Source organism: Pan paniscus, chromosome 4 (genome assembly GCF_029289425.2).
Source record: "Pan paniscus chromosome 4, NHGRI_mPanPan1-v2.0_pri, whole genome shotgun sequence".
NCBI classification, from domain to species: Eukaryota; Metazoa; Chordata; class Mammalia; order Primates; family Hominidae; genus Pan; species Pan paniscus.
Genome location: NC_073253.2, coordinates 133,795,144 through 133,818,975, shown reverse-complemented (window position 1 = coordinate 133,818,975; position 23,832 = coordinate 133,795,144). Strand labels below are relative to the sequence as shown.

Below are 23,832 nucleotides of genomic sequence, written 5' to 3'. Positions count from 1 at the left end.
GGGGGACAAAGTAGCCGCCTAAAAATCCTAACTCAAAAAGATAAAGTTTTAACCGTATGTGGATGCCCATTTTGTTTCAACTCTCTCCACCCCCATTCTCAACGGCTCAGGCCAAACCATACATGGGACCAGATAGATACCTCAGGTCTCCAAGCTCAGGCAGCCCCCGCTGTCTTCCACCCCATAAAGTTCTAAGTCCAAAGTGAGCCCCTCCTAGCTCTGGGGAGAGAGAAAACAGGCCTCTTTCGCCCCTGCAGGTGAGGGTCCCGGACCGCCCGGAGGCAGGCTCCTCATCCAGACCTACTGGCCAGGACTCCTCCACACTATTCCGTGCAGCCAGGACGCACGCAGACCGCAGCACTTCGTCAGCGAAGAAGCCGCTGAGCGCGAGGCGCTTCTTCGCGGCTTCTCAAGCACCGTTCAAACCGCGCGTCGGGCCCAAGTGCCTAGCTTCGAGTCGCAAAGCCTCAGATGTCCACCCTATTCAAGGAGAATGGACTGAAAAGACGACGACCCCGGTCCTCTCTCTTTAAGAACCACCCCCATTCGAGCCTGACGGGGGCTCTCAGTAAACTCGCGAGAGCCACCGGCTTCCGCCCGCTTCCTCCTCTCGCCTTGCCGGGCCGGAAGAAAGGTGGCACCTCCCACCCCCCAGCCTTACCTCACAAGGCGGCGCGGACCCAGCTGCGGCCAATCGGCGGGCTCATTGCAGGCTGCGGGGCAGAGAGCCAATGAGAAGTCGCGGCGGACGCAGAGCTTCTCCTCACTCGCACCGGCCCCCTCCCTTCCGCCTGCCGCCTTCCACTCCGCCCCTGGCGGAGGAAGTGATGTCACAGGCCCCATGTGAGCGGATTGCAACACATGCAGCTGCCTGGAGAGAGGGAGCCGGTGTCCTACGTCAGAGCCGCCGCCGCCGCGGAGCCGCCGCCGGGGAGGAGCAGCCGCTGCCGCCCAGGACTGGGCCCTTAGGTAAGGCACGGGGAGGGAAAGGCCGGTGACCTTTGTGGCGAGCTGCACCGGACGGGAGGAGAGGGCCTCTGGGGGATGGCGAGGAAGGGGGCCGCTCTGCCCCAGCGGCGGCGCTAACTCTGTGGTCTTGGTGTCTCCGGGCCCCGCCGGGCCGCTCTAGGGAGGAGGAGGCGAGAAGATGGCGGACGACCCCAGTGCTGCCGACAGGAACGTGGAGATCTGGAAGATCAAGAAGCTCATTAAGAGCTTGGAGGCGGCCCGCGGGTGAGCGCCGCGTCCGGCACCCTCCGTGCCCTCTTGGTTCCCGGACCCCTCAGGATGGACGCCCCCGCGCCGCATGGCCGGATGAGGAGAACCAGGCACTAGCCAACTCCCGCCTTCTGGATCTCTGGGTAGTAGCCCCTGACCCAGGGGCGAGGGTCGGCGCGGTTGGCCCGAGAAGGGGTCCTTTCCCCGCATGGGGGTAAGGGGCCCGCGCTCCCCGGTTTAGATCACTCGGCCCCCCTCGTGGTAGGCCACCGCTACTTTTGCACCTCTCCCGGGCCCTTAAGTCCAGGTCCTCCCTCTTCGGGCTCCAGGTGCTGCCACCCGACTCGGGTGCTATTGTGGCAAAGTGTTCGGCCTTCCTTTCCCAAGGCCCTTCCCTGATTTCCTCTTCTCCTTTCGTTTCTCAGCCAGGCCTCATTAAAATGGCCTCTCCCTTCTGGGCTTCTGAGACCCGGGTGGGTGAAGTTTGGATGGGACGGGAAGCAGAGGTGGCCAGGGACAGCTTCTTTCTGATTCCTGATTTCTCTGGGTCTTCCACCTGTCCCAAGATGACTTCTCCCAAGTCCTCTAATTACCCCGGAGCTTCCTGGTTTTAGCTGTTCCAGGACCCACCTATAAACTGAAAATGCCAACGTACGCGCGATGTGAGGGGTGCTGGGTAGGTTTTGGTTAATGAATCTGCATGTGTATGTCCAGGAGAAATATGGATTAGGGGGCCGTTTGATAGGAATCATAACTACAGAGTCCCTGCTGGCATTTCTCTGAAACTTGTGGGGATATCGCTGTAGAGAGGCGCCTGATGTGCTTGATGCTTGTTGAGTGAGATTCAGCATTGAATTAAATGGGCTTTGAGTCTTGTACATTTTGATAAGAAACTGTAGGTGTGTCCATTGCGGGGAGAGTAGGCTAGATTAAAATTAGCTGTGTGTGTGTGTTTTCTTTTTTTTAATGTTGTTCGTTTGAGGAAGGTGTGCCAGGGGTATTCCTGTTTCTTCTATTACTTTATTTTGTTCCTTTCCCAGTCATAGAAACTTTTTACTTACAGGAAGTGCCCCCCCCCCCAAAAAAAAGTGTTTGGAACATTATTACATACTTGTATGTCTGAGCATTCTTAGAATAGTAGAATGGCCTGCCTCAGGCCATGTGAAAAGTTGATTTCAGCACAAGAATTTGACATTCTGGTTTCCAGCCCAGGATTGTCATTTATGGGTAGATTTGCAATTTTAGAATGACAGCCCCTCCAAGCTCTTCATTATTACTGTTTTATGAAACAGGATGTGCTTAATTGTACTGAAGGCCCAATTCACAGGTTGGTTTTACTAGTGTTTTGTTCTTAATAAATTAGGGACAGTTCTGTTTGGAATGAGGCTTCTAAAAGTTTGGCCCCATTCAGTGACGCAGTGACGGGCTTGTGCTCACTCCTTCGGTTTACTGGAGAAACGTTAGTTTAATATGAATCGAAGACAGCGGCTTATTTGTTAGTCCTTAGGTTTTTCTTTGAATTCAATAGAATATCCAGACCTTCTTAATGATCTTACAGGAACTTGTGCTGTATGATAGAGTGACCAGTTATTCCCAAAATGTGAGAATACTGTACAGAAAGGGTAATATAGGTCACGACCCATTATGTTGCACTACCAAGAATTAGCCAGGTTCTTTTGTTTCAGTAGGATCTTCTGTTTTGTTACTTGAAGCCTTCAATCCAGTATTGCATTTTATAGATTGCTGTTGTTGCAGTATTGTATATAGGTGGATGTGACCTCTGGATTTGTTCTTACTGCTTTCAGTAGCAGGCAGGTTCACACATTTTAATTTGCATACGTTATATTCTCTGAAACAGTCCAAAAAATTAAATCATGACTATAATTTGCCTGTTTGAATGAAGTAACATTGAAGATGACATTGCTTAATAAGTAACAGCATTCCTTTCTACTGCTTAATGAAGGAAACTCATTCTTAAATTTGTTCTACCCATGTTACCTAGCCACTAGAAACTTTTAAGCGCCTCTTTAAGGCTTTTGAAGGCTTTACCTCTTTGTTTAGCAAAGTTCAGTAAAGTTTAAAGCATGCTAAAAATGAAGTTATAAGACACAACTTGTATTTCAAGTTGTTGAGTTTGGATATTTCAGACATGATTAAGCTGTCTAAAATAGCTGGAGGATCTTCCGCTACACATTGTGGTTAATAATCATGTCCTACTTTGCTTTTAATCAGAATTTGGTTGCATCTTGATCCCATGGAAATTTAAAATCTTGGCCATCTCTGAGTATTGGTAAGGGAGTCAGAAGATTCCCCAGTATATACCAGTTTTTGGAGGTGGGAATATTTTCATTGCCAACTTGTGTTAAAGTCAGACTCTAGATTTTCATAGATAGGGTACAGTGAAAAATGTTATTCCTACTTTACCTAGTGATAAAATATCTTTAGGAGAATTGTAATGGGCTTTAAAGACTTAAGTGGATGGCAAAATGAATCTGTATTTGCTGATGTTTTGGGGATACTCTGGTTTTCAGGAGGAAACTGAGGTTTTCAGGCATGGTTATTAGGACAAGGTAGTGAGACTTAGTGGTTGAGTAACAGTATTGTTTTGGAAATGAAAAAGCCCTTTCCTCCCCTTAGCAGTGTAGAATTCTAGGCATAGGAATCATGGATTTGTTTTTAACAGTAGTTATTAAAATATGCTAGAATAAGAGTGATTTTGAAATTAAGATAATCCTATGTGGTTATCTCTTGATATATGACCCAAATTTAATGTAGCTTGAAAAAGGAACCACCTGCAAAATGGGCTCACTAACTACATCTGAATAAAGGGAAGTATGTTGGCAAAATAATTTATTAAGCACATACTATATTATATTATAGACTGTGCTACAGTACATTATTAAGTCATTTAATCCTCACAAGTATTGCCACCATTTGGTAGACAAGGCACCTGAGGCTAAGAGATAATTTGTCCAAGATGTCACAGCAAAAATGTAGCAGAGTTCAGAACTTAAACCAATGTGCTATAATGGGTATATTTTATTTTCAGAAAATACAAAACTAGATTTCCTTAAAATGTAGTCTGAGCTATAACAGATTCTATTTTATGTTACACCTGTGTAGAAGAGCATTTATAGAGGCCACATTACTAAAATGGGGAACTTGATAGCATTCTGTTTTGTAACCAGCATCATACTTAATCTTCTGAGTTGAAAGGAGTGTCACACATAAACTTGATTTTTGATTTGGGTAGAACATGCTTATTTGGTTTCAGATAAGCCTGGTCGAATGTTAGTTTGTGTGTGCTAGTAAAATAACCAGTTAATTATTTTGGTAGACATAGGCCCCACTTAAAGTTGATGGTAGTTCTTCCCTGTTGATGATTGCTCCTGGTATATACTCCACAGTTGGCTTATGAAGGACAAATGTATACATAAACCAATACTGTGGTTGAGGGTATCTTGAATAAGGAACTAAAACAGGTCAACGTATGTTGGAAAAAGGGGGAGAATTATTGGTTGTTTTTTCTCTTGGTGTTTTCTGAGCAGGCAAGAGGTGGCCTCAGAAATAGTGTTGGACACCTTGTAGTTTTAAGGTAATGTTAATAAAATCATAACTAGAGCCTGTGCTAGCCAGGGACAGTGGTGAATGTGACAAAGGAATGGACAGTGTTAATTTGGGTTAGGTTGTGTCTGTGGGTGTTAAAATGTCTTCACTTATCCTCACTAGGAAACCTTATGTGTTTCTTATCCAGTGAACACTTGGTCAGATAACCCTCATAACCATAACCCTTGTTTGAAGGTCAGTGAGCTTGCAAACTTCTGCTGTAGTGTTTGGACATTTTAAAAACTGTTTACTTAAAAATAACTTGTTGATATCTTAACTCTAAATGAAATAAAATTGGTTGTTCCTGCCCCCAAATATAACCATTTTTAAAGAATCCCCACTGAATTCCTCACATTATATAGATTTAACAGTTAGTGTTTTGGCGAGATCATTGAATAGGTTAATGTTTTAAATCTTAGAGATAATTAATATGAACAGATTGCTTAATTTATATACTTTGAATAAATTAAGGTATGTTGGATGTGTTTGACTACCTTCCCCAAGTAAACATTGTTGGTTAATAGAATATTCACCTAAATGGTGGTGGAAATAATATTCTCAAAGCACTGAATTTCACATTCTTTTTTTTTTTTCCCTCACTATCGTTGTAGTGAGGTTGTAGCTAAAATGATACATTGTGGTCTTTGATACAAATACCTGAACCATTTAAAGTTCAGGCTCATAAAGAAGACTTTTTTTGTCCTCTATTCTGGCTCTTTCCATGCCTCCCTTCCCCCAAACTGTTGGTTAGACAAATTAAAAGACCACATGAGGACTGGGCATGATGACTCACACCTGTAATCCCAGCACTTTGGGAGGCCAAGGTGGGTGGATCACTTGAGGTCAGGAGTTCAAGACCAGCCTAGCCAACATGGTGAAACCCTGTCTCTACTAAAAATACAAAAACGAGCTGGGTGTGGTGGCTTGCACCTGTAATCCCAGCTACTCGGGAGGCTGAGGCAGGAGAAATGCTTGAACCTTGGAGGCGTAGGTTGCAGTGAGCCGGGATTCCGCCACTGCACTCCAGCCTGGGCAACAGAGTGAAACTCTGTCTCAAAAATAATAGGGGCCCAGGCCGGGCGTGGTGGCTCACGCCTGTAATCCTAGCACTTTGGGAGGCCAAGGCAGGTGGATCACCTGAGGTCAGGAGTTTGAGACCAGCCTGACCAACATGGAGAAACCCTGTCTACTAAAAATACAAAATTAGCCAGGCATGGTGGCGCATGCCTGTAATCTCAGCTACTAGGGAGGCTGAGGCAGGAGAATCGCTTGAACCTGGGAGGTGGAGGTTGCGGTGAGCCGAGATTGCGCCATTGCACTCCAGCCTGGGCAACAAGAGCGAAACTCAGTCTCAGAAAAAAAAATAATAATAATAATAATAGGGGCCTGGTGCGGTGGCTCACGCCTGTAATCCCAGCACTTTGGGAGGCCAAGGTGGGCAGGTCACAAGGTCAGGAGATCGAGACCATCCTGGCTAACACAGTGAAACCCTGTCTCTACTAAAAATACTAGCCAGACATGGTGGCGGGCACCTGTAGTCCCAGCTACTCGGGAGGCTGAGGCAGGAGAATGGCTTGAACCCGGGAGGCGGAACTTGCAGTGAGCTGAGATTGCGCCACTGCACTCCAGCCTGGGCGACAGAGCAAGATTCCATCTCAAAAATAATAATAATAATAATAATAATAATAATAAATAAAGACCACATGAGAAAAAAGTCAAGAACTAGACTATTTTAAGTTTTGTGAGAAGAGATGAATATAGAACAAACAACTACAGACTTCTCACTCTTTCCAAATTTTGGTTTCCACATGTGTAACTATGGACATTAATCTTGGATTAGGTGGTAACAGTTAAGATAATACGGGTTAAAATACTTAACACCACATTTGCCACATAGAGAGTGCTCTGTAATGTTAGCTCTTTCCTTTTGTATATACAAACATTGATTCTGTAGAGATACCCTAATGGAGAACTGTATTATTAAAAGATCAGGATACAGATGCCACAGGTCTGAACTATGAGAAAGAGGAGAAATAGATGAGAGAGAAAAGAGGTGGTAAAGGGAAGAGGACAGAGTATATATGTTAGAAAGGATGTGGTGGTGGTCCTTAGTTTCCTCCAAGTATGTAGGCTGCCTGCTTCAACTCAGAACTAGTCCTAACAGCCGTTGTATCTGGCATGGTGTTCTGTGCACTGTGAACCTAATGAACAATTACTCCCTTTGAATTTCAAGTCTTGACAGACCTCCTATTGTAATAGCAGATATACTTATGCTTCCAGGGAAGGAAGGCTTACTCTGGACATATTGCAAGGTAAGCAAGAGTACATAATTAGAGTATCATTTAAGGCAGAGTGCTGTGTAGGTTATAGGTCTCTCCCATCCTCCACACCAGTTGGACCCTTTCTTCACAGGGCTCGTTTTCTTTGAACTTGAGATTGAGGGTCGGCCCAGTACAGCACCACCCCCTGTCCTGGGATGGTACTTCATTGTTAAAAAAGTTAGTGTCAGCTTTGCAGCAGGGCTAAATGGTCTTCGATCCTATTTGAAGAGTAGGAAGGAGAAATTTGCCTTCCCACTGCTGGATCTGTTCAACTAGGAGGCTGGACAGTAGAAATTACTTCTCAGTCCAGCCTATTCTCTAGGGCTCTCAGAATAGAACCTTCTCCTAGGATACATTCTGTAGGTGTCTTTTAATTCTTCAGCAGCCTACTATCTTAGTGAGGGGGAGAAGGAATTAGGAAGGTTCAGGCTTTTTTTCCCCGGCAGGTTAGAAATTGAGAGTCTGAGGTTTCTCACTGGGTACTGTCCTCAGAGAGTATGATGAAGCTTCCTCTGATACGGTTTTATCTTATGCCATTTGACACACATCCTTGCCCACTCTCTTTACTCTTCTCACAATCCTTTCAGGTTCAGAGGACTTGACATTTTCAGGTGCCTGACAACTGGTTCTTGTCATACAGATAGCTCTGCATGTTGAGTTTGTACTCTTGTTTTCACATTTTCATTTGTTCTTCTAAGATCTCCTTTAGAAGAATGATCATAGTCAAAATAAAAGGTTCTTTTTGTTTTCCTGCCGTGTCTGTGACCTTATAAACTAGATTTTCCTCCAAAATACACATCTGGGTATATGAATATGAAGCCAGAAATGCACTTTTACTATTAACCAGTAAGCTAATGGGCTTCACCAAACATCTGCTGTGAGTTGGGCACTAGACATTTTGGAAGAAATATGTAATAAAATGAAAACATGATCTGCCACACAACCATGGAATGATAATATAAACCATTTTCAACTCCATATTAGTGAGTACAGAATAACACAGTACATGTTGAAGGGGATTTAGTATAAGCAGATGATTAAGGTCTTTTTTTTTTTTTTTTTTTGAGGCGGAGTCTCGCTTTCCCGCCCAGGCTTGAGTGCAGTGGTGCGATCGGCTTACTGCAACCTCCACCTCCCAGGTTCAGCTCAGCCTCCCGAGTAGCTGGGATTACAGGTGTGTCCCACCAAGCCTGGCTAATTTTTTCTTTTTTTTTTTGAGACGGTCTTGCTCTCTTGCCCAGGCTGGAGTGCAGTGGCGTGATCTCAGCTCACTGCAACCTCCACCTCCCAGGTTCAAGCGATTCTCCTGCCTCAGCCTCCCAAGTATCTGGGATTACAGGCACCCGCCACCACAGCCGGCTAATTTTTGCATTTTTTAGTAGAGACAGAGTTTTGCCATGTTGGCAAAGCTGGTCTCGAACTCCTGACCTCAGGTGATCCGCCCGCCTCGGCCTCCCAAAGTGCTGGGATTACAGGCGTGAGCCACCGCGCCTGGCCGAAATTCATCTTTTATTAAAAGGAGGTTGCAGTGAGCCGAGATCGTGCCACTGCACTCCAGCCTGGGCAACATAGCCAGTCTCTGTCTCAAAAAAAAAAAGCCAATTATTCATCCATGGGCTTCAGTTTCCCCATCTGCTTCATGGGGGAACTAATGCTTTCTTCTTCTTTAAAAAAGGTAACATTGGCTGGGTATGGTTGCTCATGCCTGTAATCCCAGTACTTTGGGAGGTCTAGGCAGGTAGATCACTGAGGTAAGGAGTTCAAGACCAGCCTGGCCAACATGGTGAAAACCTGTCTCTACTAAAAATAAAAAAATTAGTCGGGTGTGTTGGCGCATGCCTGTAATCCCAGCTACTCGGGAGGCTGAGGCAAGAGAATCCCTTGAACCCAAGAGGCGGAAGTTGCAGTGAGCCAATACCAGCCTGGGCTATAGAGGGAGACTCTGTCTCAAAAAAAAAAAAAAAAAAAGGAAACTAGTTTTCTGAGGATGAGTAAGCATACATTTGACCCCCCCCTTATAACCTTATAACAGCTCTGTGAGGAAAGCTATTATTGCCATTTCATGGATGAAGAAATTAAAGTACATACAGGGAGTAAATAGCTGCCTAATATCACAGCCTTTAGTAAGGGTCAGTGCCAGATTCTGTACTCACTTTTCTGATTTCAAAGCCTGTGGTGCTAATTTGTACAACACTACCTTGCCCTTTGGCAAGTATTTCTTTTGCTGAATAGAGACGTCTCCCATTCCCTTCTGAAAGGAAGACTCTCGTCCATGGAGATTTGTAATTTAGTAGGAGGAGCAGGTGTGCTGAGACTCAGGTGCAAATATTTAAAAGAAAACAGACATGCTATTTCCACCCTAGGAAGAACTTGGATACTGAACATGTTTATTCTTGACCAGCATCAGTGGAGAGAGAAATAACTTGTTGCAAAATCCCTCCCCAGGAGCTCATTCGTATATTAGAAAGATCTAAGTAGTGAAGTAATGAATCCCAAACACTGGTTGTGATTGCAGTCTCTTGCTTTGCACTGTTGTAAGAACACTAGAGAAATTTTCCAGCTTCAAAGCTGCTTCCTGGTGGAATATTCCACGGGGTTTGTGAAGATCTTTTAATTTTTCTTTTTAAGACTAATAATGCCTGTCATTGTAGAAAAAGTGTACACACTCTACCAGATGTGTACATTTTTGTTTTAGATGACTGAGTAAATCTTTGTTCTCTGGGGGATAGAAAGCTAAAATGAACCTTTGTGAACTTTATTCTGAAAATGTTTGGACATCTGAGTTATTCTGTACCCTAGGGTGGAGGTTGCTGTAATGTCTCAGTAAGTTCCGGTCTTGGTATTTCTCCCATTTGGTAATAGCATCTGACTCTAAGGTCAATTGCATAAACTAATTTCAGGTAACTTTCCTAGTCCCTTTGAAGGGTAACAGAATCATCCCTCCTAATTTGATAGTCTAACTAAACCTTTTATAAAAGGCAGCCCCATCCACCTCCTAACATGCCTCATAGGTGGTAGTAGAGGGAGTGGGGTGGCATTAATGTGAGGATCAACAAAATTAAAATGACACTTCATAAGGGTTGGTTTTGTTTAGTGCTGGTTTTCTTAAGGTAAACGCCTAATAGTATGATGGTTTGAGCTTTTAGGTGCAGTGAAAGATGGGGACAGTTAGTCAATTTAAGGCACATTAGTTCCTCTCCAAGGACTGACAATTTGTTGTTGGTTTTTGTTTTGTTTTGTTTTTGAGGTGGAGTCTTGCTCTGTCTCCAGGCTGGAGTGCAGTGGTGCGATCTTGGCTCACCGCAACCACTGCCTCCCAGGTTTAAGCGATTCTTCTGCCTCAGACTCCCAAGTAACTGGTACTACAGGTGCGTGCCACCACATCCAGCTAAGTTTTGTATTTTTAGTAGAGACAGGGTTTCACCATGTTGGCCAGGATGGTCTCGATCTCTTGACCTCGTGATCCGCCTGCCTCGGCCTCTCAAAGTGCTGGGATTACAGGCGTGAGCCACTGTGCCCGGCCAGATTTTTTTATTGGTATTTTATTTGGTAGTTTAGAATAAATCTCTGGTGTTTGCTTAAAAAAGAGTATATAGAGATGATGGTAGGAATTGGCCATTTATTCATTTTTCAAATGTTTCAGCACCACTATGTGCTAAAATGATTTTTGCCCTCAGGATGCTTATATACACTTGGGCTGGGCCTGGTGGCTCACGCCTGTAATCCCAGCACTTTGGGAGGCTGAGGTGGATGGAGAGGCCAGGAGTTCGAGACCAGTCTGGCCAACATGGCGAAACCCTGTCCATACTAAAAATGCAAAAATTAGCCAGGCGTGGTGGTCCGTGCCTGTAATCCCAGCTACTTGGGAGGCTGAGGCAAGAGAATTGCTTGAACCCGGGAGGCGGAGGTTGCAGTGAGTCGAAATGGCGCCACTGTACTCCAGCCTGGGTTACAGAGTGAGACTCCGTCTCAAAAAAAAAAAAAAAAGAAGCTTATATACACTTACTGTAAACAATGTGTTTCATTATTTGATACTTGGTGGAAGAGAAAAGAGAAGTTGGGTATCAGGTCCCTGTGAAGACTGGCCATAGGTTATATCAGAATACTGAACTCATGCCACACAAGTTTTAGAAAGGAATGAATTTCTATGGTTCTCCCTTATGATAAATTACAGAGTTTCCAGTGTTCTGGCCATATTATTTTTGGTATAGCTCTTTTGTTCTGTGGAAGATTTGGCAAGTCCTGTAATCCCATAAAGGTGACCATCATCTGCTACAAAAAATCAGCTCATACTTCAGGACCTAACAGGATTCAAATAAGACTTCAACCCCATCTGATATTACCTCTCTCCCCTCCCCATTTCTAGTTGGGCTGTGCTACTTCTTTCCAACTGGTACTACTGGTGGAGGGGAGGCAATAGTCAAGAACTAGAGCTCCATCTCATTACCATTTAGTGATCAGTTACTATCTGCTCTCCAAGCTAGGCACTTGACATATCTGATCTCGTAGAATCGTCATGATCTTGTGAAGTAAGTAGAAACAGACCCACAGGGATTTGTGTGGTTTGCCTTCGGTCACACAGCCATTAAGTGATAGAGCTGGACGTGAGCCTGAATCTGGGCTCCTCCTATTCTGTTCCCATATTAACCCCATATCAAAAAGACCATCTTAGTTTAAAAGTTTAAACTTAGTTTTGCAAATTTGGGAGAAGAAAAATGGAAAACACACAGTGAATAAAACAATGACAGTTTTGGAAATGGAGTAGAAATTGAAGAGGAACTGATTGATTTTCAGGTGGTGATCCATGTAATACTGCTGGCTTAGTGACTTTCCCAGAAATGATCTGGCTGAGATTTATTTATTTATTTATTTATTTATTTATTTATTTGAGGCGGAGTCTCGCTCTGTCGCCCAGGTTGGAGTGCAGTGGCTCGATCTCGGCTCACTGCAAGCCCCACCTCCCGGTTCACACCATTCTCCTGCCTCAGCCTGCCAAGTAGCTGGGACTATAGGCGCCCGCCACCACACCCGGCTAATTTTTTTGCATTTTTAGTAGAGATGGGGTTTCACCCTGTTAGCCAGGATGGTCTCAATCTCCTGACCTCGTGATCCGCCCACCTTGGCCTCCCAAAGTGCTGGGATTACAGGTGTGAACCACTGCGCCTGGCCTCTGGCTGAGATTTAAATTGAACTTTGTGAGGCAGGCACAGATGGGAGCTTGAAAAGGGAAGTGGTGAAAAATTTGGCCATCCATAGCCTAGGCACAACCCAGCCATCAAACCCTGGGATGAAAGCTTCTTGGGGAGCATGTACTGTACATCCCAGTTAGGGAGTATAGTAAGTGTCTAAAACGTTCCTGGTCCTAACCTGAAAGTAGTTAACGTGATTTACAAGTGATGACTTGGATGGCAGAGTACTTGAGGGGGAGTGAGTGTTCGGGCTGGTAAAGTTGAGTATCTCTGAGCTGTCACAATTCATTATGGTTGTATTATAGCTAGGTTGTCTTAGGTTTTGGGGGTTTTTTGATTTTTGTTTTTGTGCTGCTATAACAGAATACCACAGATTGGTGTTCTGGTAAGGGCCTGCTCTCTGCTTTTAAGATGGCACCTTGAACGCTGCATCCTTTGTTGGGGAGGAACACTGTTCCTCTCATGGCAAGAGAACAAAAGAGAGATGGCCCACTACTTATAAGCACCTTATTTTATCTTTTTTGTGTGCGCGTGTGACTGTAGCTCTCAGGTCTTATAAGCACCTTATTTTAAATAGCAGCATGAATCTATTCATGAGGGCAGAGCCCTCATAACCTAAACACATCCCATATGCCCCACCTTTCAATACTATTGCAGTGGGGATTAAGTTTCCAACACATGAATTTGGGGGGACACCTTCAAACCATAGCATAGGGTAAATGCAGCAAGCAACTGCTCTGGGTTCTTCTTTGGGTGGAGGTGAGGTTGTGGAGGCTTGTTACCTTCAGCAGACCTAGAGATGACCCTGTGAAGAAAGCAAGCCAGATGCAGTGATTCTCAACCCTAGTTCTGCATTAGAATCTTGCGTATTTGAGGCCGGGCACAGTCGCTCACACCTGTAATCCCAATTCTTTGGAAGGCCAAGGCAGACAGATCACTTGAGGTCAGGAGTTCGAGACCAGCCTGGCCAACATGGTGAAACCCTGCCTCTACTAAAAATAGCCAGGCATTGTGGCGCGTGCCTGTAACCCTAGCTGCTTGGGAGGCTGAGGCAGGAGAATTGCTTGAACTGGGGAGGCAGAGGTTGCAAAGATCAGAGATGGCGCCACTGCACTCCAGCCTAGGAGACAAGAGCGAGACTCTGTCTCAAAGAAAAGAATGAGCTGGGCACGGTGGCTAAAGCCTGTAATCCCAACACTTTGGGAGACTGAGGTGGGTGGATAATTTGAGATCAGGGGTTCGAGACCAGCCTGGCCAACATGGCAAAACCCCATCACTACTAAAAATACAACAATTAGCTGGGCGTGGTAGTGGGCGCCTGTATCCCAGCTACTTGGGAGACTGAGGCAGAAGAATCGCTTGAATCCAGCAGGCGGAAGCTGCAGTGAGCCGAGATCACACCACTGCACTCTAGCCTGGGTGGCAGAGCGAGACTCTGTCTCAGAGAAAAAAAAAATCTTTCATATTTCAAAATTGAGACTGTCTCAACCAAAATCACCACCACCCTCACTCTCCCTATTCAGAAACTATTGAGTCAGGATGGAGGAAGAAGGGATCTTTTGTGTCTGAGCATGTATTCTTTTATTTTGCTTCTTTAGAAAGCTCTAAAAGGATTCAGGGCTGGGAGGTATGCAAACTGAAGTGTTCTTGAGCATTGTTGATGATGGTGAACGTTGATTAAGATCCTTGTGGGTCAGGCGGGCACGGTCGCTTGCGCCTATAACCTTAGCTGCTCAGTGAGTCTGAGGTGGGAGGAGTGTTTGGGCCCAAGAGTTCGTGACCAGCCTGGGCAGCCTTGTGAGATCCTATCTCGAAAATAAAAAGAAAAATTAGCTGAGCGTGGTGGTGCGTACCTGTAGTCCCAGGCTAGGGTGGGAGGATCACTTGAACCCAGGAGTTTCCAGGTTACAGTGAACTGTGATTGTGCCACTGCATTCCAGTCTGGGTGACAGAGCAAGACCCCATCTCTAAAAAAATTATCTTTCTACTTGAGTTTTGTTTGGGATTTATTTGGTTTAGTTCTGTTACAATTCCTTTTTTTCACCTGTTTGATTTTTCAGAAGTTAACCCTCTGGGTGAAGCATTGATGAAAGCTTTGATAAGCCAAAGTACCCCTAAAACCAATGAGAACAAGAAGAGAATCTGAGTGCAGAGGCCCCTGGGAGCTTTGAGGGATACATTGCTGTATGTTGTCTCTTGTTTTGCCCAGTTTTTACAACCTGCATGTGACACATTGCTGTACCCCATGATTCACTAGTTCTTTGATTTCGGAAGAGGAGTATAGGGATAGTAGAAAAACGAAGGAAAACTATTACAGTTAAAGAAGGTTGTAGATTGCCTGTGTAGCCAGCATCTCCTTAGTGAGAGCTTTATTTTTCATTTTCCCCTGAAGGGTGTTCACTTTAAAAGACATGGAAGTATTCAGCTTCCTTAATTTTATTTTGGGTGTTTACACAAACTGGTCTAACAACTTTGATTGACTTGCAGGAGTGAGGGTAAATGAACGTTTATCTTGTTTGGAAACTTTACTGGAAAAACGTTAATCTGCTTGTTTTTTTTGTTTGTTTGGTTTTGGTTTTTGTTGGTTTTGTTTTTGTTTTTTGAGATGGAGTCTCGCTCTGTCACCCAGGCTGGAGTGCGATGGCGGGATCTTGGCTCACTGCAACCTCTGCCTCCCAGGCTCAAGCCGATTCTCCTGCTGGGATTACAAGCATGCACTACCACGCCGAGCTAGTTTTTGTATTTTTGGTAGAGATGGGTTTCCTCATGTTGGCCAGGCTGGTCTCAAACTCCTGACCACAGGTGATCCACCTGCCTCGGCTTCCCAAAGTCCTGGGATTACAGACATGAGCCACCATGCCCGGCCCAGTCTGCTTGTATTAAACCTAACATACAAAACATCAGAAGTTATTAAAGTACCCTTTAAATTTTTAAAGTGAAAGCCATCCATTTAATAATCTGCATTTCCCCTCCCTAGTCAGGTGTCTTATTTTAAAGGTAAATTCAGAAACTTAATGTTTCCCCCATAGAAGGTAGGGGGAGGGGGCATGCAGGGAAACTAGTGAAAGGTAATTTTTTGCACCTAATTCAAAAGGAATAAGAAGCCAAGACCAAGTTTCAAGTTTTGTTTCATTTATCAACTTTGTAGAAATCTACCAAACAAAAAACAATTCTTAGGCAAGCTACACTTTTGAGCCATTTTTTAAAGTGGAATCCTATAACAAGATTACATTCTTAGGTGTATTTGCTCCTTGGTCCTCTGGAATGTTACATGGATATGGAATGTAAGGTTGCCCAACTGGACTATACAATAGGGTTGCTTAATGAATGTTTATCTTCTTAAACTATCAGCAGTGGAAAGTAAGTAGCTGCTTATCTTAAGGTCATTGCTTTGCCCTCCACATCATTATCTTATTTGAAGGGTTGCTGTAAGGCATTTTGAGTTCTCTCAGTTAATTTGTCCCAAATTTCTCCCCTCTTTAGCCTTAAACTTTCCAAATCTTTGGGGTTTGTTGCCTGTTCTTCCTCAGCTCTGAGCCTTTACCTTTGCCATCCGTTTTCATTCCATTCCCTGCCGACTGCATCTTAGGAAACTATTCTCTGTAAGTCAGAGCATGTCGGCTTTTTAAAAAAACCAACACCTTTTAAGAAAAAACTTCCAGCCGGGCATGGTGGCTCACGCCTGTAATCCTAGCACTTTGGGAGGCTGAGGCGGGCGGATCACCTGAGGTCGGGAGTTCGAGACCAGCCTGACCAACATAGAGAAACCCCATCTCTACTAAAAATACAAAATTAGTCAGGCGTGGTGGCACATACCTGAAACCCCAGCTACTCAGGGGGCTGAGGCAGGAGAATGGCTTGAACCCAGGAGGCGGAGGTTGCAGTGAGGTGACATCGTGCCACTGCACTCCTGCCTGGGGAACAAAAGGGAAACCCCCTCTCAAAAAAAAAAAAGAAAAGAAAGAACTTCCTACAAACCCCTAGGGTTGTAGGCCCCTTGAGAATTGGCTTACCAAGCATAAGCCAGTAAAATTGGTACTCAAGTGTTTTCCCCATCTTTTATCTCTTCGTATTCTCCCTGTGCATGAGTGGACCCCTGTGTCAGGTAGGTGGCACCTACAGTCTAGATTGTGATGGAAGTTCTGTTTAGTTGCCCAGTGTTTCCAGTCTCTCCCAAAGCAAATATCTTTTCTCTCCATTGGCATGTATGTAGAGTTTGACATAACTCCAGAAGGAATTATCAAAAAGGTTTTTTGGAAATTACAGTTTAGAAGCCTAGCAAGTGTTTGTGATGATAACTGAAGCAGTGTATCATAAATTTCCTTGATTCCGTGGTTTGGCCAGAATGCTTGCTCCCCTATCCAAGGGGTGGCAGCAGAGCACACACCATACTGTCCTGTGTACTGTCTTTGATTAGCTTGTAATTTATTGGGGAAAATAGCACAGAAGTTTATGAACCAGCCTTCAAGGTAGACACCCAAACAGAATTCTGATTTTTGGATATGTAACTTTGGCTGCCAATCTGAGAGTAGCTATTTTTGATAGTGGGAGGACTGGACAGCCAGCTCATCTAGTTAGAAAGAAAACTGTTTTCTGGGCCGGGTACAGTGGCTCACACCTGTAATCCTAGCACTTTGGGAGGCCAAGGCAGGTAGATCATGAGCTCAGGAGTTCCAGACCAGCCCGACCAACATGGTGAAACCACATCTCTACTAAAAATACAAAAATTAGAAGGCCAGGCATGGTGGCTCATGCCTGTAATCCCAGTACTTTGGGAGGCTGAGGTGGGCGGATCACAAGGTCGGGAGATCGAGACCATCCTGGCTAACATGGTGAAACCCCATCTCTACTAAAAATACAAAAAATTAGCTGGGTGTGGTTGCATGCGCCTGTAGTCTCAGCTCCTCGGGAGGCCGAGGCAGAAGAATTGCTTGAACCCAGGAGGCAGAGCTTGCAGTGAGCTGAGATGGCACCACTGCACTCCAGCCTGGGCAGCAGAGCGAGACTCCATCTCAAAAAAAAACAATAGCTGTTGGGCATGATGGTGCATGCCTATAATCCCAGCTACTCCAGAGGCTGAGGCAGGAGAATTGCTTAAACCTGGGAGGCGGAGGTTGCAGTGAGCCAAGATCGTGCCACTGTACTCCAGCCTGAGCAACAGAGCAAGACTCCATCCTTGGGGGGCAGGGGGTAGGCGGGAAGAAAACCATTTTCTGCCTGGAAAACCTGTGGAATTAACCACTAGGAGAAAACTTCCAGGGCAAGAGGTCCTGTTAATGAGATCCCTTCCCAATGCAAATACCGAAGACACTATAGTACACATTTATGAAATTTTGCTTTATGGAAATAAGCTTTCTAGGACCCAATTTGAGATATTTTCATGTTTTAAACACCTGTAGTTAAAAGCTAATATAGGGGGTTTATTTTCGTTCCCCTCACAGTGCTGCTTCTGTTCTTACTAGTCACTTAACACGTAAGCCCATTTAATTTGACTCTGTAACCAGCTTTCTGATTTCTTTTTCTTGCCAGCTTCCACTGGACTCTGGATAGGTGAGATTCTATTAAAGCTGGCATATTGGGCTACTGTGAGATGATGCACTCTCAGTAGTTAGGGGAAAGTTTAGATGGTTCTGGCAGTCTAACTACAATATTAAACTTATTATAATACCCTTTAAGGGTATAGATCCAATAATCTATAAGGATCTCAGGAAGTAACTTTCTTACAGTCTCGTGAAATATCAGATAGAAACAGTTTATAAAGTGATAACACTTTTTTTTTTTTTTTTTAAACGGAGTCTCACTCTGTTGCCCAGACTGAAGTGAGTGGCGTGATCTCTGCTCACTGCAACCTCTGTCTCCCAAGTTCAAGCGATTCTCCTGCCTCAGCCTTCAAAGTAGCTGGGATTATAGGCGTGTGCCACCACACCCAGCTAATTTTTGTATTTTTAGTAGAGATGGGGTTTCACCATCTTGGCCAGGCTGGTCTCGAACTCCTGACCTCCGGTGATCCACCCGCCTCGGCCTCCCACAGTGCTGGGATTACAGGTATGAGCTACCGCGCCTGGCCAGGTGATACTGCATTTTTTAGTGTGCTTCGGTTCATATCAGATCAGCCTTTGCCTTCAAGATGTAAGTCAGCTCAATTTATACTGGTAGCTATTGTACTAAAGCCAGCCTTTAGATCAGGTCAGGGCAGATTTGGGATTTCTAGTTTCCCATATGTTGTAGATTTGATTCTGTTTATACTGCTGCTTGTTCTCCTTATAAAATTATTAATAGGCCAGACATGGTGGCTCACGCCTGTAATCCCAGCACTTTGGGAGGTTGAGGCAGGCGGATCACGAGGTCAGGAGTTTGAGACCAGCCTGGCCAACATAGTGAAACCTCATCTCTACTAAAAATACAAAAATTAGCCAGGCGTGGTGGCACACGCCTGTACTCCCAGCTACTTGGGAGGCTGAGGCAGGAGAATTGCTTGAACCCAGGAGGTGGAGGCTGCAGCAAGCCAAGATCGCCCCACTGCACTCCAGCCTAGGCAACAAAGCGAGAGTCTGTCTCAAAAAAAAAAAAAATTATTAATAGTAAGCTGGTTTTTCTTAACATGATAAAATTAGAATTTATTAATAATTTAGTAAAAACACAAATTACTACTTCTCGGGAAAACATGCTTTGGCTTTTATGGGGGAAACTGTCAGGTTGAGACCAAGAGACATTAAAAGAAATATCCTGGGTCCTATTATTTTTAGTCATGATGAATGTATTTTGTATACCATCTTCATATAATAAAATTAACTTCCAAAAATGTAAAAAAGAAAAAAAAAAGGAAAGGAAGGAAGAAAAGAAAGAAAGAAATATCCTGGCCAGGCACGGTGGCTCATGCCTGTAATCCCAGCACTTTGGGAGGCCAAGGCGGGCGGATCACGAAGTCAGGAGATCAAGACCATCCTGGCCAACATGGTGAAACCCCATCTCTACTAAAAATACAAAAATTAGCCGGGTGTGATGGCGTGTGCCTGTAGTCCCAGCTACTGGGGAGGCTGAGGCAGGAGAATTGCTTGAACCCAGGAGGCAGAGGCTACAGTGAGCCGAGATCGCACCACTGCACTGCAGCCTGGTGACAGAGCAAGACTCCGTCTCAAAAAAAAAAAACGGAAAGAAATTTTTTTTTTTTTTAAGAGGCACAGTTTCACTCTGGTTTCCAGGCTGAAGTGCAGTGGTGTGATCACGGCTCACTGCAGCCTCAACCTCTAGGTCTTAGGTAATTCTCCCACCTCAGTCTCCCAAGTTGCTGAGATTACAGGCACATACCACCATACTTGCCTAATTTTTGTAGAGACAGGTCTCACTATATTTTTTTGGTTTTTGGTTTGTTGTTTTGTGACAGTCTCGGTCTGTCACCCAGTCTGGAGCGTAGTGGCACGATTTGGGCTCACTGCAACCTCCATCTCCCAGGTTCGAGCGATTCTCGTGCCTCAGACTCCCAAGTAGCTGGAATTACAGGCGTGTGCCACCATGCCCAACTTTTTTTTTTTTTTTTGAGACAGAGTCTCACTCTGTCACCCAAGCTGGAGTGCAGTGGCACAATCTCGGCTCACTGCACCGCAACCTCTGCCTCCCAGGTTCAAGCAGTTTTCGTGCCTCAGCCTCCAGAGTAGCTGGGATTACAGGCATGAGCCACCACGCCTAGCACACCCAGCAACTTTTTGTATTTTTAGTAGAGGTGAGGTTTCACCATAGTGGCTAGGCTGGTCTTGAACCCCTGGCCTCGAGTGATCTGCCTGCCTCAGCCTCCCAGAGTGCTGGGATTGCAGGTGTGAGCCACCATGCCCAGCCAGGGTCTCACTACATTTCACAGGCTGGTCTCAAAACTCCTAGGCGCAAGCAGTTCTCCTGCCTCAAGCCTCCCAAAGTGCTGGGATTACCAGTGTGAGCCACCTCGCCCAGCCTTTCCCCTTTAAAGTGCATTATTTCACTGTTTTTCCAGAGTTGTGCAACCACTAATTTTAAAATATTTTCCTTAAAAAAAGAAAAACAGTATTTCCATCAACCTAAAAATCCCTGTACCCTTTAACAATCATTTTGCATTCCTCCCTCTCCTCAGCCCCCGGCAACCACTAATCTACGTTTGTCTCTCTGGAATGCCTATTGTGAACATTTTGTGTAAATGGAACTATACAATATGTGGTGTTTTTTTTGTTTTGAGACAGTCTCACTCTGTTGTCAGGCTGGAGTGCAGTGGCACGGTCTCGGCTCACTGCATCCCCCACCTCCCGGGTTCAAGCGATTCTCCTGCCTCAGCCTCCCCAGTAGCTGGGACTACAGGCACACGCCACCACGCCCGGCTAATTTTTTTGTTTTTTCCTTGAGACGGAGTCTAGCTCTGTCATCCAGGCTGCAGTGCAGTGGCTCGATCTCGGCTCATTGCAACCTCCGCCTCCCGGGTTCAAGCGATTCTCCTGCCTCACCCTCCTGAGTAGCTGAGATTACAGGCACACGCCACCACGCCCGGCTAATTTTTATATTTTTAGTAGAGACGGGGTTTCACCATGTTGGTCAGGATGGTCTCGGTCTCTTGACCTCGTGATCCGCCCACCTTGGCCCCCCGAAATGCTGGGATTACAGGCGTGAGCCACTGTGCCCTGTCTACAATATGTGTTCTTTTGTGACAGTTTTTACTTGATGTAGTGTAAGGGTTTGTTTGTTTGTTTGTTTGTTTGTTTGTTTTGAGACGGAGTCTTGCTCTTTTCGCCCCAACCGGACTGCAGTGGCGCTATCTTGGCTAACTGCAAGCTCTGCCTCCCGGGTTCACACCATTCTCCTGACTCAGCCTCCTGAATAGCTGAGACTACAGGCGCCTGCCACTGCGCCTGGCTAATTTTTTGTATTTTTAGTAGAGACGGGGTTTCACCATGTTAGCCAGGATGATCTCGATCTCCTGACCTTGTGATCCTCCTGCCTCAGCCTCCCAAAGTGCTGGGATTACAGGCATGAGCCACCACACCTGGCCAATGTAGTGTAAGTTAATGCAATATGTCATTTATTTTATTGCTGAATAGTTTTTCAGCATATGAATGTACCACATTTTGATTATTCATTTATCAGTTGGACATATGGGTTGTTTCTTTTTTTCGTTTGTTTTGTTTTTTTTTTACTTTTATGAATAATGCCTCCATGAACATTGAAGCACAAATTTTTGTGTGTTACATATTTTGTCAGTTCTCTTGGGTATCTAACTAAGAGTAGAGTGGTTGGGTCATATGGTAACTCTGTGTTGAAACTCCTAAGGACTGCCAGACTGTTTTCTGGAAGTATTGTACCACTTAACATTCCCAACAGCATTGAATCAAGATTTTGATTTCTTCACATGCTATGTCTTTGTAGAAATGTCTCCTCACACCCTTTGCCCATTTTTTATTTGGGTTTTTTGTTGATGAATTATGAGTTTTTACATATTCTTTATATTCTTTACATAAATCTTAAGAGATAATATGATTTGCATATATTTTCTCCCATTCTGTGGGTCTTTTTACTTTCCTAATGCTATCCTTTGAAGTCCAAAGGTCGGTTTTTGGGTTTTTTTTGAGAATGAAAGCAAGTTGATTAGAGAAGTAAAAAAAAACAAAAAAACAAAAAACAAGAGAATGGCTACTCTGTAGAGCAGCCTAAAAGTTTTTAATTTTGAAATCCACTTGATGTAGATCATCTAATATTTTAAATAGTCGTTTATCCATGTTGTGACTAAACTAAGAAAAATCAGGATGAGAAAAGAAATGAAACTTACAGGAATCCTTTTTGAAAAGGAATCACCTAGAATGAACTCCCCAGGTGATTTTCATCTGCAAAAAAATTGAGAACTGAACTACTGTTTTGGGGAAGTGCATGCTCTAAAAAATTTTAACTTACAGGCTGGGCGCAGTGGCTCATGCCTGTAATCCCAGCACTTTGGGAGGCTGAGGCAGGGGGATCACCTGAGGCCGGGAGTTCGAGACCAGCCTGGCCAACATGGTGAAACCCAGTCTCTACTAAAAATACAAAGAAAATTAACGGCCTGGTGGCACACGCCTGTAATCCCAGCTACTTGGGAGGCTGAGGCAGGAGAATCGCTTGAACCTAGGAGGCTGAGGTTGCAGTGAACTGAGATGGTGCCACTGCACTCCAGCCTGGGCAACAAGAGCGAGACTCCATCTAAAAAAAAAAAAAATAAGTTATAAATGGACTAAGTAGTTGATTTTTAAGAATTTTTTTCTCATTGTAAAAAATACATAACATGAAGTTTACCATCTTAACCATTTACAAGTGTATAGTTCAGCAGTATTAAGTACATTCACACTGTTGTACAGCCAGTCTCTAGGACTTTTCATCATGTAAAACTAAAACAGCTATTAAACAACTGCCTAGTTCCACCTTACTCCAGTTGCTGGCAACTGCATTTCTACTCTCTGTCTCTATGAACTTTAATATTCTAGGTTACCTCATGTAAGCAGAATCATGCAGTATTTGTCCTTTTCTGTCTGGCTTATTTTTCTTAGCATAATGTGTTCAAGGTTCATCCATTTTGTGTGTCAGAATTTCCTTCCTTTAAGACTGAATAATATTTCATTGTGCACACACACCACTTTTTTTTATTTGTTCATCCACCAGTGGATGTTTGGGTTGCTTCCACCTCTAGGCTATTGTGAATAATGCTGCTGTGAACATTGGTGTGTAAGTCCCCGCTGTCACTCTTGGGTATATAATTGAAAGTAGAATGGCTAGATCATATGGTAATTAGGTGTTAAAAAAAATTTTTTTTTTGGAAGAGCTACCACACTTATCCCACATGGCTGTACCATTGTATATTCCCACTGGCAATGCACAAGGGTTCCAGTTTCTCCACATCCTCACCAACACTTTGTTTCCTTCCTTCCTTCTTTTTTGAGACAGTCTTATACTGTTGCCCAGGCTGGAGTGCAGTGGCAAATCATAGCTCACTGCAGTTTCTAACTCCTGGGCTTGAGTGATATTCCTGCCTCAGCCTCCTGAATAGCTAGGGCTACAGGCCTGCATCACGTGACACCCAGCTGATTATTTATTTTTTGTACAGATGGGGGCCTCATTATGTTGCCCAGGCTGTTCTCAAACTCCTGGAATCAAGTGATCCTCCTACCTTAGCCTCCCAAAGTGCTGGGATTACAGGTGTGAGCCACTGTGTTTGCTTTGCATAGAAGTAGGAATTTTCCGATGAGGTATTTCTTGACTGGTAGTGATGATAAGTGTCTTTGGAAGTTGTAGACAAAAAAGATATGTTACTGGCATTGGTGTTGAAATTTAAAGGGGGCTTAAAAATGGGTTGGTAACTGCTCAGAAGGGACCTCCCATGTGGCAGGGCCTTGATGGTATCTTCCATAGGTCAGATTTTGGTCCCGTTTTTTAGTTCTAAAAACTTGAGTTTGGTTGGGCACCCAGAATTTATCAGGCTGTCAGTCATTCCTCCTTTTAATCAAACTCAAATGCAATTA

General features: G+C 44.5%; 1 protein-coding gene across 3 annotated transcripts in view; it reads left to right on the top strand.

Moving 5' to 3' along the window:
• Window positions 1-834: 834 nt before the first annotated feature.
• Window positions 835-23,832, top strand: part of ETF1 (eukaryotic translation termination factor 1) — a 36,602-nt gene continuing 13,604 nt past the window's right edge. The window contains exons 1-2 of one of the 3 annotated variants that reach the window (XM_034960585.3): window positions 835-969; window positions 1,130-1,432. Coding sequence is in view for 1 of the 3 variants with exons in the window: in XM_003829219.6 (XP_003829267.1) it covers window positions 1,148-1,233 (86 nt within the window). In the remaining 2 variants the exon portion in view is untranslated. Of the gene's footprint in view, window positions 970-1,129; window positions 1,433-23,832 lie in introns of those variants that run through there. The other 2 variants (XM_003829219.6, XM_008954587.4) reach the window with 2 other exon arrangements.